At 39.9% G+C, this 15606-nt stretch overlaps 1 protein-coding gene across 1 annotated transcript in view; it reads left to right on the top strand.

Moving 5' to 3' along the window:
* cdk19 (cyclin dependent kinase 19) overlaps window positions 1-15399 on the top strand; it is a 58899-nt gene extending 43500 nt beyond the window's left edge. Inside the window, exons 5-11 of the mRNA XM_017302049.1 lie at window positions 10178-10235; window positions 11839-11970; window positions 12923-13066; window positions 13254-13323; window positions 13482-13554; window positions 14701-14798; window positions 14954-15399. Coding sequence (XP_017157538.1) covers window positions 10178-10235; window positions 11839-11970; window positions 12923-13066; window positions 13254-13323; window positions 13482-13554; window positions 14701-14798; window positions 14954-15167 — 789 coding nt within the window. The 3' untranslated portion in view covers window positions 15168-15399. The remainder of the gene's footprint in view (window positions 1-10177; window positions 10236-11838; window positions 11971-12922; window positions 13067-13253; window positions 13324-13481; window positions 13555-14700; window positions 14799-14953) is intronic.
* The last annotated feature ends 207 nt before the right edge of the window (window positions 15400-15606 follow it).

Raw genomic sequence — 15606 nt, 5'->3', positions numbered from 1 at the left:
GGACGAGTCTTCTGACATGTGGGACAAGAAGCACATAAGGTATTAACGTCATTGTACATTGATGGCCAGTAAAAACGTGAGCCAACACGCATAAAGGTTTTTTGACGCCCCAAGTGCCCTGCCCATGGAATGGTGTGTGCYAAATGCATGACAAGTGCCCTACAGCTAGTTGGTACTACCAACCGTTGTTTTTCATTACAAGCATACAATACACCATTTTTTAACACAAAAGATTCTCTCCCACTCCACTTAGCATCATCTTTCCCACTCACTCGGGCAAACAAAGGTTGTAAAGACACATCCTGTTTCTGTAAAGTAGCAATATTTTCAGGTAYGTTCCACATGTCATCTACTGTTAAATCTGTTGACACATTTCCACTCAGCATTAACTTTTTCTCAAATTTTTTCTGCTTTCTGGATTTTCTAGACTTCTTTGAAACCTCAAACAAACTYTCATCAAAATCAGGTAAGGACTCAACTTGTYCTTTGGCCTGAGAACGAGTAACCACAGGACAGGAAACATTGCCAACTTTGCCCCCCTCAGTTTGCACTTCTCCCAAAAGATGAAACATGACAGGTAAATCTGTACCCAAAATGATATCAAAAGGTAGGTTTTTCACCACACCAACAGTTAGCAAATATGGTTGATCGTCAATAATGACAGTCACTTCTGCTTTTGGATAAACATGACAATCTCCATGCACACACAAAATCTCAGTTTTCTTTTCATAGTTCACACATCCAACAGGCACAAGAGTCKCTTTTATAAGTGATGTGGAACTACCACTGTCCATTAATGCAGTTACCTGCTGTYCATTCACAGTCACAGTTTTATGAGTTCTAGTTTCAGAGTTTTTGACTCCAGCCTGATTTTCAGTTCTAGGAGCATAGCAGGAACCAGTAAACTTGGTTTTCTTTATTGGGCACACTGAAGCCTTGTGGCCCAGCTGCTGGCAATAATAGCAAATCAGTGGCTTACCATGAGACDGTTGATTCACAGAACTGGTGGTACCTTTAACCTCCTGRATTGGCTCTCTGGCATACCGTTGATGTCCAGCTGGTTGAGCAGGTCGTTGGACAGGGTTGGAGAAACGTGCTGCTCCTCCTCGACGTGCGTTCATGTAGTGTAGAGCCAACTTTGCCGCAGTCAGACCATCCTCAGGTTCATGTTCCTTCACCCAGGTCCTTACATCAGAGGGCAGAACACTCAGCAGTTGTTCCTGGATGATGAGCTCCCCGATGACCTCTTTGGAATGCTGGTCCGGACGGATCCATCATCGGTAGAGACCTCTAAGGCGGTGGTAGGTTTCAGTAGGAGTTTCACCAGCAGGGACACTTGTTGCTCTGAACTTCTGTCTGTAAGTCTCTGGTGAGATGTCAAACTTTGTTAACAAAGCAGTTTTCAAGTCCTTGTAGCAGTGCGCACGGTCCTCATCCATGGCAGCATAGGCCTCCAGCGCCTTCCCAGAAAGGAGTGGAATGAGACGACACGCCCATTCACTCTCTGGCCACCTCCAGGTCTTGGCAATGCGCTCAAACCGCAGTAGATAATTTTCAAGGTCTTCTCCTAATTGATAAGGAGGAATCTTTGGATCAGTGGTGTAACTTACTGGCTGAGGTTGATGGCTTTGATCACTGTTGTCATCATCATCATCACTTTGCTCTGCACCAGCTCCTGACTGAAGGTAAGGACGTGGCACTTGCTGTGGTTGCTGCAGGGACATCCTAAGATTTCGCAGTTCATTCAGCAGCCCTTTTTCTCGCTTTTGCTGACCTGCCATAAAGTCCTTCATCAAAGTGAGAAACTCACTGCCAGACGCACTTGATCCACTGGGGACAGGTTTTGGTTCACCTTCTTCATCTGATCCAGATGTTGGCACGCTTTCCCATGCTTTGTCAGCCACCTGTTCTTCCATCTTTGATTGTGATCGAAGACCAGATCTTTGCTTCACCAGACAAGTTCCTCTTCTCCGGCTCGCCATAATCCCACTTCTGACACCATATGTGACGGGGTTCTCTTATGCTTGGACAAACAAAAATGACTGACCAAGGCCAGAGATCACTTTGGTGAAATTTATTCAGTTCAAGTGAACAAAAAAGTGGCGACATACAAAAACATCCAAGGCAGGTTTAACAGCAGACTGTTGTCTTAACAGTACCTTCCATGTAAGAGTCCATCACCTTCACTGTGATCTGGCAGGCGTCTAGCCACAGACTGCCTCCCTGTGGCGCAGAGCCCTGCTTTTAAAGCCACAGGCTCCGCCCACAGAAACCAAACAAGCAAACAAACAAAACAAAAAAACAATTACTTCCCACTCAAATGAACTCTTAAAGAATACAAAATAATGATAATGATAATAATAATAAGAAAAATAAATAAAACTTGTAATCAAAAATACAATAATCAATTTAATAGAGAACACTCAATATGCTCCGATGACGTCATCACATGACTCTCCCCTGGCGCGCCACTATCCGGAAATAACTCTGCTTGAAAACAAAACCGGGAAAATGTTTGGAACTGAAAACAGGTTAAGATGGATATGCCAACTAAAGCAGGAACACCGTGTGCACCCACGATGAACCGCATCAGTTTAACCTGCAACAGAAGTAAGTTAGCGATTATGTGTAAGTGTGTGCGCATGTTGACACGGACTCATAATTAAGTCCSGGCTCGTGACGGCTCCTCCGTCACATTGTACTTCAGGACATGATTCTTTGGATACATTTTCTTTATAGTTGCAGTTTTACAGCTGAGCATTGCTAACTCCGTTGCTTATTTTGCCAAGCTGACCACAATGGATCTTCGATCAGAAAGCACTCAGGACATCATTAGATTTTAAACTGTTTACTCTKTCACAGTGATGCATTCTGGGTACAGAATCAACGTCAGTTTTCAAGAACTTCTGGAGAGGAAACAGAACTGCTGCGTAAACAGTCTTCACCCACTAGAGGCGTGAATATAAACATCTAATCATGTTCAGAATTCCTAATGGTCAATTTCCAAAACTTCCCAGCAGTGCTGGAACTCTCTGCGCTGAAGAGAGTTCCAGCACAGATCTGGAACTCTCTTCAGCTGAACGTTTACAAAACAACCAAGTAAATTAGCACCTTAGAATTTATCCGCAAAAATTAATTCAAGGAAAGTTAAGTGGGCTAAATGTTCTCAAAGTTAGCAAATTGCTAATGCGCTAAATGAAAAATTGGCTCCACTGTTAGTTTCGCTGTTAGCAGAGAGCTCTGTTGTAGCCACAGTTTACTGTTGTCAACCGACAGATGTGTCCCCTGGTGTAGTCTTCTTCAAGACATTTTAATCTAAACTGCTCCTGACTGAATATTGTGGACTAAACTGGACTTGAACTGTGGTTTGGACATAAAAACTGTGTCTTTATGTGTAAACCTTAAAAACTGACAATGACAATAGGAAGAGCCATGGCTAAACTGAAATTGCAGCCTGACTCTTAGTCTTCTGATTTCCAGCCGGTGGGTTAATCAAATCATCTGCAGATTCTAAAATTCCAGTTTCATAAATTAAACTTATTTTTTCACCTTTCAGACTAATGTTTAAAATTAATTGTAGTTTATTCTTTACATTCAAGTGTTATGTTCTATACTCACTAGGTGTGTGTAACCCATTAGTGGATGTGACTAACTTATTAGCTGCGTTTACATTGACCATATAAATGCGCAATTTGACTGGTGCAAACCATGAAGATGACAGGAAGTATTTGGAGGATGATGGTGTAGCATTTTTTTAGTGACCTGTTGCGTGAACAAAGTTATTCACACATGATTTTAATTGTGATTCTTATTTAATGAAAACACACAATTATGAAATTATGTTTTTTCAACATTAGTGGAATATTGACAAAGTTTTGCACTCATTTGTTGTAGAAAGGCAGCTATTGACATGCTCGATCTCTGCCTCAGGCACAGACCTGATCAGAACCGGAACAGAACCAGTGTCGGCGAACAGTGAACACTGGTTCAAGCTTTTAGTGTAATTAGCTGTCTGGAACTGTGTTTCCAAATAAACAACGATATTATGGTCTGTTTTGACTGTAGACAGGTCACTGTCGTCATAAAGCTGCCATGTGGGAACATTAGCTCATGCTGAAGCTGTGGATCCTCCATGTGACCGGGTGCTGAAATCCTCGCTGGTACCGGTCCTGATTTGGTCCGAGAGTTTGCTGCAGCTGCACATGGGCCGTGAACATGTGGTCCTGCACAGGGGTATGTGGGCATTCAGCCACGCCATTGTGACTCTGCTTTGTTTCAGAGTCAGCTGCACCAAACCTGTGACCATCTGCTGTAAGGCACATGTACCGTCATGCCTCTCGATGGTTATTGGAAGCCTTTCCAGTGTGCAGATCCCCAGCACTTTGATATTTTCAAACAACTTCATTTGCTGACATTTTTTAGTTGAAAAGGCTAGATAAGAAAATCAGGAAAGTATCATAGAAAATGAGTGCGATGACAAGATGCTTGTTTCACAAGTTTATCTTTTACAGCCGTGCAGTAGCAGAGTTAAATTACAGATGATAACAGATATGACTCTTCCTGCTGCTCCTGCAACACATGAAATACAACGAGCTGCAGCGACTGCAGTGGGAAATTAGAGCTACGAACAAAAACTGTGCTGCAGTATGTCTGGAGTCATGCGCTGCTCCAACACTTCACTGCTGTAGAAAAACACTCATATTTTACCTGAATTATATGCTATAATTTACATTGTACCATAGATTGAAATAGATTGAACAGAAGCTCACTCTGAAGGGACAAAAGTGAAACCTCCTTGGGTTTGAATTCTCCCACAGGAGCATTGTGGTTGTTTTGCTCTCTGGAGGTCACACYGGTCTTATCGGTGCACCAACACTTCCGTCCTCCCACAACTATTTTCTGTGCGGCCAGATAAAACTGTGATGCATTGCCCTTAGTCCTGTTGTTGTAATGTTTCATTGCCAGGACTTCCTGTCATTGTGGCAGGTTCAAGCTCTGACTTGCGTAATTCTTTAGCTCTCATTGTAGACCAGACTATCGTGAGTCTTGMAGGTGCTCTTGCAGTGCCTCTTGTTTAGTTTTCTCTGTGTGKGAGCAATAAAGAAAGAAAAGTGAGTGATTGTTGACGCTTGGTTGAAAACAACCTCTGGGCCTGTATCAGAAATTTTCTGAGGAGTTGGAGGATAGGAGCGACACTGCAGCCGTATAATCTCCAGCCCTCTGTGTCTCCATGGGGAGCAGTGCTCCTACCACCACTTCCTTCACGGCTGCAGTACTCGGGCTGTTACATAAGCTTCAGTGTGTGCTGCTGTGTAGTTTTCTCTGGCTGTCTGGGAACAGGCATGTGTTCTGCAGTGCACTGCTGCACAGTGCCCATCCCCCTATTTGTTTGTCCCCCCGCTGCCTCCTTTCTTGCCCCTGCCAGCTGTGTGGTGTGGCTCAGGGGTTATGAAAGTGCATCCAGTCTGTTCGAAGCCGACAATTCCACATTGACTTACCAGGTGACCCAGCTCAAGGTCCTTTGCTTTACAAACCATCACAGCTCACCTGGATGACTGGAGTATGAAACAGTGTCACTGAAAAATGATGCATCTGTGAAATGGTAAAGTTTAAACTGATATAGTAACCCATCTATAACTTAAAATATTTTAAAAAATTTAGAGTAAAATCACAGTCATAGTTTTCATTTTAAACTTGATAATTTTAGCAATGTCTTTGCAGAGGGCACCAGGACATCTGGCAACAAAACAATCCAAAGACATTGCATACGATTACCATCCGTTGTCTGTATTTCTGTCTCCGGACAGAAATACATGTGTTACCAGCTGCGTATCCAGTTGGTCATCGTGCTGCTGTAAAGTCCAAATATAATGTTTGGTGGTTTACATATTTCTCTTTTTTCTTTCAGTGCCTTGCTTTTTTCCATTGAACGGAATGTGACCACAAAAGATATCAGCTCGATATAAACTAGGCCACAGATCCTCAAATCCAGGCCTTTAGGGCCAGTGTCCTGCAACTTTTAGATGTGTCATTGGTTCAATACGCTTCAGTCAAATGACTGAATTACCTCCTCAGTATGCAGCAAAGTTCTCCAGAGTCCTGCTAATAACCTGATTATTTGATGCAGGACACTGGCCTTTTAGGCCTGGACTYGAGGATCCTTGGCCTAGAGTGTTCTAGAGTTGGCTRCAAGGGACTTGTTGCACCTGACTTTTATGGGTTAAATAATCTCAGCGGTTCTGTGGGTCACTAATGTGGAAAAAATGGAGTGGTAGACAGACAGTCGGATTGGTGGGGCGTCCGCAGTGATGTAGACGCCATACTGGTCTGTTGTGGTGATGAGAGAGCTGAGGGAAAGGCAAAGCTCTCAATTTACTGTTTGATCTACGTTCCTACACTTATCCATGGTCATGAGCGATGGGTAATGACGGAATGAAATTGCGGACACAAGCGACCAAAATGAGCTTTCTCTGCAGGGTGTCTRGGCTGTCCCTCAGAGTTAAGGTGAGAAGCCAGTGGGAGACTCACAGAAAGACCCAGGACACCCTGGAGGGACTATGTTTCTCAGCTGCCTGGAAACGCTTTGGGATTCCACCAGAGGAGCAGGTCCAAGCAGCTGGGGAGAGGGTATCTGGAGTTCTCTGCTTAGGCTGCTCATATTTTAAAAAGGCACAATTTGGTCCTAATGATAACTTGGAAAAACTCTTTCTTTTTACCAAGTGTGTTCGAACATCTGAAATATAAAATATACAGCCTGTACAGGAATTTGGTTATCTATTTTCTTCTTCCATGCTTCACAATAATCTGTGAATCTAAGATAATACTAATAACACTAATAATCTGTGCTCAGCCTGATAGTATTCAGAAAAAAATGTTTGTTAAATAATTCCAAAAATAAGCCAGACTGCGTTCAGTTGAGGCCAACCCAAGCTTTTGCCATTCCAAGTCAAGTGAATCTTTGTCGATGCAGACAGAGCATCTGCACAGTGTATTTTGAGGTTAAGTAATCAGCATTTGCAAAGTAGTACGTGAATCAAAAGCAGTGGTGAATGCATGCAGTAAATATGATGTCCCAATATTCCAAAGTTATTGCATAGTACTTTTTTTTCTAAAAATYTTTGACTTAGCCGGTGATCACATTACACATTTTATTTTATTGGCTTCGACAAAGATGATGCTGGAACACATCTACTAAAGACAGTGTATCTTCATATGCCATGCCAACGGAGGGCAGACAGCAGAGGTAAAGATTAAATCACATAGGTAGTAAAACATTGTTCCCTCCCCTTTAAACAATCTAAGCACTGATGGAATGTCATTGCTATCTGATTGGACACAGAATTTCCTTCATTCTGTGTCCAATCAGAGCAGAATCAACTGTGGGTCTTACAAAGAAGACACGAGGAAACTAAATATAGCTAAAGAAAGAAAAAGTAAAAATAAAACTTGTCTCCTAGATACAACACAAAACTGCAGGGCACTAAAATCTATTAGCCAAGTAGCAACTGGAACAAACCCCCTCGAAAATTACCACTTGAGGCTAATGTGTTCATGCAAAGCAGGAAGGGGAAAACTACCTTGACTTTTGATACATTTCCTCTGTAGACTTTTGTGTTTTCTGTTTATCAGTTGTTTAAGTGAGCTCCTCGCTCCTGGTTGGCCTATTTGTGAAGACAAAGATGTAGATGGTTTTGTGAAAAGAGGCCATGTCCCTTAAGGACTGAGTTTCTGTGTCCCCGCAGGGACAGAGAAGGGTTTCCCTCAGCTCCTGATCCATTTCTAAAACTRACCAACTGGAAATGATGAACCTCCCAGGAAATGTTCAGAACAAAATCTCTGTTTTGGTTCATTCTTTAATTTGTTTGTTTTTAACTTAATTTAAATGCAAGACCAATTATGTACTTAGTTTTGTTCTGTGTTGTTTTGTTCAGTTTACTGTCCACATGATCTGATTTGTTCCGTTCTGTGTTAGTGAAAACGGCCCATCAGGTCATTTACCGATCACACACGTGGGAAACGCCAAAGACGAGCCGGTGAGCTTGAACTTGTCGGCTCTTTTCAGAGATGCTCCTCTTTGTGTTTTCTGATCGCAGCAGGTCATGTGGTGGGCGTGAATAATAGACCTCCTTATTAGTGCCGTCTCTATAGCAACACAGCGTGTTTGCCAGGCAGGTCTGTGTCTGGGAAGTCGGTGGGTTCATGTACGTGCAGACACCCTGGGAGCTTCAGCAGATTCTAGTGATCTATAGTGTCTGATAAAGATGCAGATACCACGTCCTCCTCTAGCAGTAGTTATCTAAAACATATAGAGACTGGATCGTTTTGCTTATGAGTTGAATGGTGAAATTAGACCTTCAAACATTTACTGTTAAGCACTCTTATTAAAAAGCATAGAAAATATTTTTCCTTCCTGCCATAAATGATCATTCATGTTCTGAAAAGTTTTTTTCCCTATATTCCCATTGATCAAAATGTAATCATTTTTCAAGTCTTGAAAAGTACAGAAATACTAGGGCTTAGTTGATATGTATCCAGATATCTGGGAAAACAACACAATTTTTATGTATTTTGGCCTCTTTTAATAGAATTAAAAACAATTACTTATAAAAACAAAGTGGAGATTTGAGAAATGGAGATTTAGAATCCTGCGCATTACATTCTGTAACAAATAATTTGCCATTATATCCACGWACTTGCTTTGATATGCTTCCCAATCAAGCAATCTGATTGGTTGACATAGGTTTTAGCTTTGCGCTACACTGCCCCCTATGGGTTTGGCATGTTTAAAGCAACACTACGGAATGGTTGGTGTGGGTTCAAGCAGATAAAAACTCTTCTGAAACTGATCCCATGTGTACCATGTTATTTTTTTAACAATATRACGGAGATATTTGTTTTTTTAACAGCACAGTTATGTGTGTGCAAAGCCTAAATTAAGCATGATTTTTTTTCCCATCTTATTCTTAACGTTAAAGATAAAAACCTTAAATATAAAAATCTACTCAAGAAATGACCACCACCCTTTGAAGTTTTGTTTTCTGTTGCTACATAAATACACCTAAGCAAACCTTTTTGAACACTTAATTAATACTAAAATGGAAAACTTTCTGTCTTCTTCTCTGAGTAACTTTCAAATACAAGATTGCTGTTGGCACTAGTTGATGCATTCAGTGATCTTGAAAAAGGTTTGATTTTTGAGTTTCCATCAAGCCAGCCAGCACTTTTTGCCAATCGAAATAAAAACCATCCAGTTCTGATCACCACACGGTTTTGTTTTTTCTTTTSTTATGCATCTCTCGTTCCTTCATCTGAAGGTTTATGATTCTCTGATTGTATGGAAATTAAAGTGTAAAAAGAAAAAAAATATTATTAATGGCGTTTGCATGACCTCTCTGTATGATGACTGTTTATTTTGCTTACATCTATGTTCATTTCATGCTAAAAAAAACCCCCACATATGAAGCAAAATAACAGCTTACACTCTCTCAAATGAATGTTTTTTGTTTAGTTTCTAACCTGAACCTCGAGGATCAGCTGTGTACTTCTGAGTTTAACCTCATTTCCCATCTGTGTTTGATACGGTCATGTGGTTGCACGGTTTAGTGACCAGTCAGGCAGCCTGTTAGGAGGGTCAGAGGTACCAATGCCTGCATGAATGACCCGGCAGTAGCTGTCAACTCTGTAACCATAAAATCACGCAGTTTACCATTTTGAAGCTTAATTTTGAAAATAAGCTTAATTTTGAAAAAAGTTATGTTTTTTGATATAAAGTTTTGGCAGTAGGATGATGCGGGKTTTTTTTGACCGTATAAAAATTTGTGTATTTTGCAAAACTGCAATGGAAACACTTGTTTCACATCACGAGTCACCTATCAACAAATGGATATCACTACTGTCGGAAACGACAAAGTTGACAGGAAGTGGTAGGACAATGTTTTTTAATGAYTTATTGTGTGATTTTAATTGCGTTTCATGTTTAATAGAAAYGCTGCAATTGCAAATTTGCTTTGTTTTTCAACTCTCAACAAATATCAACAAGGTTTTGCGCTCTTTTGTGATGGGAGCACTTATATTGGACCCTATAACTTCTCTTYTCCAGGGTTGCTTTATCAARCTTTCTGCWCAAGCATTTCCCTGCTCTGTGGTGTTCAAAGTGTCCTCTCCTTGTCTTCTACAGAAACCAGCCAACATCCTGGTGATGGGAGAAGGTCTGGAACGAGGCAGAGTTAAAATTGGTAACAATTTTTTGTTTTCATGTCTGTTTGAAATACAATGCAGAGACTGTGATATCATCATTGCAGTGGGTCAGGAAGGTTTGTCGGTGTTTAACCCTTCCTTTGGGAGGTAAAATCAGGAGCCCAGATCAGTGTTATATAAGACATCTGGCAAGAGACTGTTGGAGGGTAATGCTGCAGAACTGGGATCTATTTTTAAACCCTCCCACTAATAGAATGAAGGTGTTGTACCAGTACAGCCACACTCTGAAGCTCCGCTTCTAGGGAGGATTGCAGCGGACACACTGAGCCCCGCTGAGCTGCAGGGGCAAGAAGATCAGAAGTCAAGAGAAGTGSAATGGGAATAACTTTGTTCTCAGTTAGTTTATACCTTCAGTTTTCTATGTTGATAAAAGAAACTGRTCAAATTGGCTCGTGTTTCTCAAATTGTACAATTATATTCAAGGCTTTTAAATTAGAGATACAYCAATCAGACTTTTTTGRACATAATGCCAATTTTTGGAGATTTGCATTGCCCCTTAAAGGRGTAGTATTATGTAAAATCTACTTTTTTTAGYTTTATATTATGTTATCTTATTCCTTTATCAAAAACATACCTGAAATTTTGCATTGATTGAGAAATCCTATGATTTCTATGGAAACCATTCAACTGTGCAAAATGGCRATTTTTTTATTTTTTACTTTCTAACCAGCCAGTCCAAATAAACATYGACTGACTAAGGGCCACAAGTATGTCTATCACAATAACAAATGTAACAAAGGTTATTGTGATAAATGATAATATTGTTGTTTTGAGACCATTTTCAATTTATGCAGTGACCATAGCATGATGATGCAAGAAAACATTCTCAAAGATCAATAAACTTTCAATTCTAGTGAACATTTAACACTGGAACTTTAAGACATTTTAAATACAAGTGTTTCCATTGCAGTTTTGCAAAATACACAAATTTTAATACGGTCAAAAAAAAACAAACAAAAAAACATGCTACTGCCAAAACTTTATATCAAAAAACAGAACATTTTTTCAAAATGAAGCTAATTTATCTTCAAGAAAACATTCTCAAAGATCAATAAACTTTCAATTCTAGTGAACATTTAACACTGGAACTTTAAGACATTTTAAATACCCCAAATAAATAAACAAAACAACAGAAAAGAGCAAATAAAATTAATTATGAAATCTCTGTAAACAAAGTGTCTCTCAGATTGGCTAGTTGAGACCAAAGAGGAAACAAGTTGAGAGAAAAACAATAAATCATGCCAATGGAATTATTAAATAATCTTAATTTATCATGTGATTAATTGATTTATTACTTATTGCTACCTGTAGCAATAAGCCACAAGTTGTCAGTGCATGTCCTTAAATGGTTATTTGTGCAATATTTTAAGGAAGTGTCTCTAAATTTCAGTTCTTCTAATAGGCAGAGGTCATGTTGGACATCTGCACCGTTTTACAGTCTCATTAGTGTGTCTGAAACATTTCSAGAGGGCTTTAGAAGAATGTCACATGTGAGAATCACAGCATCCTTTACTCATGTCACCGTCACATAATTCCTTTGTTTGCTCAGCACATCTTGTCTTTTCTGTGAACACCACACAGCTGACATGGGGTTTGCCAGACTCTTCAACTCTCCCCTGAAGCCCCTGGCGGACCTCGACCCTGTGGTGGTGACCTTCTGGTACCGGGCCCCTGAGCTGCTCCTTGGGGCCCGGCACTACACCAAAGCTATCGGTGAGTGTGATTCATCCCAGCATTRAGATATGAAACAGGCGGGCATTTGGTGGTTTATGTTGAGTCACTCTGGGGCATAAACAGGCGAGCTGCTGAAGGGGCATCCATTAACCACCACTGACTTGAAGGGGGTGAATATTTCTGCAATCACTTAATTTATGTCACGTATCTGTATTTTACTGTCATTATATTGTAGAAATCAGTAAAACATAAAAGGGGCTGAATTCTTTGTATAAATTAAAAGACAAAGTTGGATCTTTAAGTAGAACTCCACCTCTTTTCTCATTAACAGATTTTTTTGCTAAATTGAGAGATTCTTGTAGCATTTGAACTTTTTGCTGAGACGTAAAATTAGATTTTACTGAGAAACTGAAAATTGCTTTGGAAGAATCTTTACCTTTGATCAGACTCTTCTAAAATTTGATGTTAATCTTGATCTTATTGCCACCTACTGACAAAGATATCCATTGTTTCAGTAGGTTGGATTTGGAGACTCTGGATAAATAAAATAGATTTTTAGATTCAGAATTCAGTCATCTTCATTAATGTCCCAGTGGGTAATTAATTTTTCAGCAAAATAGCAACACACCAACAATTAATATTTAACTGCAGGGCGTGGCACTAACATTCCACTGCTGCAACCAGTGGTTATTAAAAACACAAAACTTGACTATCAAGTTCTGGTAAGACTGAAAAGGTGAACAGTAAATAAACCAATAAACCAATAAATACAACATACGTAACATTTAAAATCCCTCACACAACATTTTGCCAAGGAATACTTAGCAATTATTTTCATTATTTTAATCTCCTTCCTTCATCTCCTTGATTCAAAGTTGTAATCAAAACAACACTGATTTAAAAACTCTGTGTGTGTGTGTGTGTGTGTGTGTGTGTGTGTGTGTGTGTGGGTGTGGGTGTGGGTGTGGGTGTGCGTGTGTGTTTACATCAGACATTTGGGCAATTGGCTGCATCTTTGCGGAGCTGCTAACATCGGAGCCCATCTTCCACTGTCGCCAGGAGGACATCAAGACCAGCAACCCTTTCCACCATGACCAGCTGGACAGGATATTCAGTGTGATGGGTTTCCCTGCAGGTCTGCATCCAGAACACACAACCACAGCTTCAAACAAACCACCCTTTTACTGTTGAGTTAGTTACATTAGCTTTCATTGTGTACTTTAAGCTGTGTGTTAAAAAGTACATAAATACACAAACACAAATGTTGGAGGAATTTGACCAGTTTTAGCCCTAAAGCAGCTACATGTTTGCTCTGTGTGCAGATAAAGACTGGGAGGACATCAGAAAGATGCCAGAGTATCCCACACTGCAGAAGGATTTCAGGAGGACAACGTGAGTGAACCTTTATTTCATTTAGCATTTTATTTCATTTCCCTCTGGGACCAATAAAGTATTTTTGAATTTTAATTTGATGAAGAGGTTCTGAGTTTATGATGATGTCCGATCATCTAAAGTACCAGATATGGCATCATTTGTTTTCATCCTAGCAGGTATGCAAACAGCAGCCTCATCAAGTACATGGAGAAACACAAAGTGAAGCCTGACAGCAAGGTTTTCCTCCTGGTAACCAACACTCACACACACACACACACACACACACACACACACACACACACACACACACACACACACACATGCACACAGTATATCTTTCTGTCTTCACAAGGACTTGTCATTGACATTAGTTAGTTTTTAATTTATTTCCATAGCCTAACTCAAAAACAGCACTTGCTTGTTTGGGACCAGTGCTTTGGGCCCCATAAGGAGCAGTTGCTCCTCACAAAGTAGCAGTTATTTTTTACTCAACTCTTGTTTTTAAAATATCGAAAAGTTCTATGTTGTATAATAACTTCTTTCTAGAAAAGAAATCGAGTAAATCATTAGCATTCTTAAAAAATAAATATCTAATATTAATTTCTGAAGTACGTAATAAAGAATAAGCAGTAGTTATATCTGCAGACTCCTGTGTCTCTCTTCCGGGCTTTTTAACCAAACGGCCAGACAGAGAGTTGAAGAGGAGCAGCAAAAGCAAATGAGACGCATTAGCAGAGCTAGACAACAACTGATGATGTCATCCAGGATGATTGTGGGATATTGTYTCTGTTGGCTGGATATTGACCTGTCAGTAGATCATAGAAGTCATGAGAGTGTCATACAGCAGCATTCTTCAGTCAGAGGCCTCATTAGAGTCATGGCGAGACTGACTGCTACTGGAGCTCCTTCTTGCCCACAGCATCACCATCCACAGTAACTCTTTGAAGATACTTGGATGATGTAAGACACAACATTTAGTTTCTTTTTGGGATAAATTAAAGTATTTTTTTAATTGAATTGAATAATTCAATTCAATTGAATTGAATAATTCAATTAAATGAAAAATAATGAAATTCTTGACCATGATGAGTGTTTCTATGTGAATTTGCCCAGCCTCATATTTTCACCATGTTGGACATTTAAAACATTTAAAAGGTCATGACATCAATGAAGGGATCCTTCCTTTACAGAAATGTTTGCTCTTGAATTCAGTCATTTCAGATTAGAGCCAGRGAGGTTTTGGCCCACAGCACTGTGGTTCAATGAGAACCATGGCTGTGTTTTTAATTTTAAGTTGTATTTTTTTTTCTGTATCATATAAAAAATGAAGGAATAGTGGCAGTGGGGTCTAAAACTGTTTATTTAATGCAACACTTTCTGCTCTCTRTCCCCCAGCTCCAAAAGCTCCTCACCATGGACCCCACCAAGCGAATCACGTCRGAGCAGGCTCTGCAGGACGCTTACTTCCTGGAGGAGCCTTTACCAACTACAGAGTGAGCCCAAGAAAACTTGTTCCTCGAGACCTTTAGTAGTGGGGGGGAGGTTCCCTCTTTCCCTTTCATCATGTCTTCCTGTTGTTAATCCTGTGTTGACACTGTACGTTGGTGCAGAAATGCTTTATGTGAGGACCTGATGTGTTTTTCTCCAGTGTGTTTGCTGGCTGTCAGATCCCCTACCCAAAGCGAGAGTTTCTTAACGAAGATGAACCTGAAGAGAAAACGGACAAGGTGATTTATTCTCTACTGTTTGCTGTTCCTGTACTCCAGGATTCATTCAGATATGTTTCACTGATGTGGGATTTACCTGCTTTAGATTCGCCATTAAGGCTTCTGGTGAATGGACAGGCAAAACAAAAAACCTGACTTGCATCGAARAAAATGCATAAAAGAAATAAATGAATAAATAAATGGACATCAAATAATTACATGCAGACAAAATTATACCAATAACACCAACAGTCATTTCCCTAATTCTTCAAAAGGTTCAGTCTTTCCCCACTAACTSTGGCGGTAGTTCAGAAGTTGTTGTTTTTTTAAACTTTAGTTAAGTTTTTGGCACAAACAAATAAAAATAAATATTTAGGATTCAATTAATAATTGAGTTTTACATTAATTACAAATTAGCTTATTCAGAAATTCACCAATCATGTGGCGCAACAAACATGATGCCCTTCACTAAAATACATTCAGTACTGTTAGAATAAATTGAAAATAAGCACAGATTTCATAAGCACTTCACTAATAATGCTACGAGCATTAGCTTTTCAATAGATGCAAAAAACACCATGAAAATAAATAAATA

This window comes from Poecilia reticulata, linkage group LG21, assembly GCF_000633615.1.
Source record: "Poecilia reticulata strain Guanapo linkage group LG21, Guppy_female_1.0+MT, whole genome shotgun sequence".
Lineage (NCBI taxonomy): Eukaryota > Metazoa > Chordata > Actinopteri > Cyprinodontiformes > Poeciliidae > Poecilia > Poecilia reticulata.
This window is presented reverse-complemented; position numbering and strand designations above follow the sequence as displayed.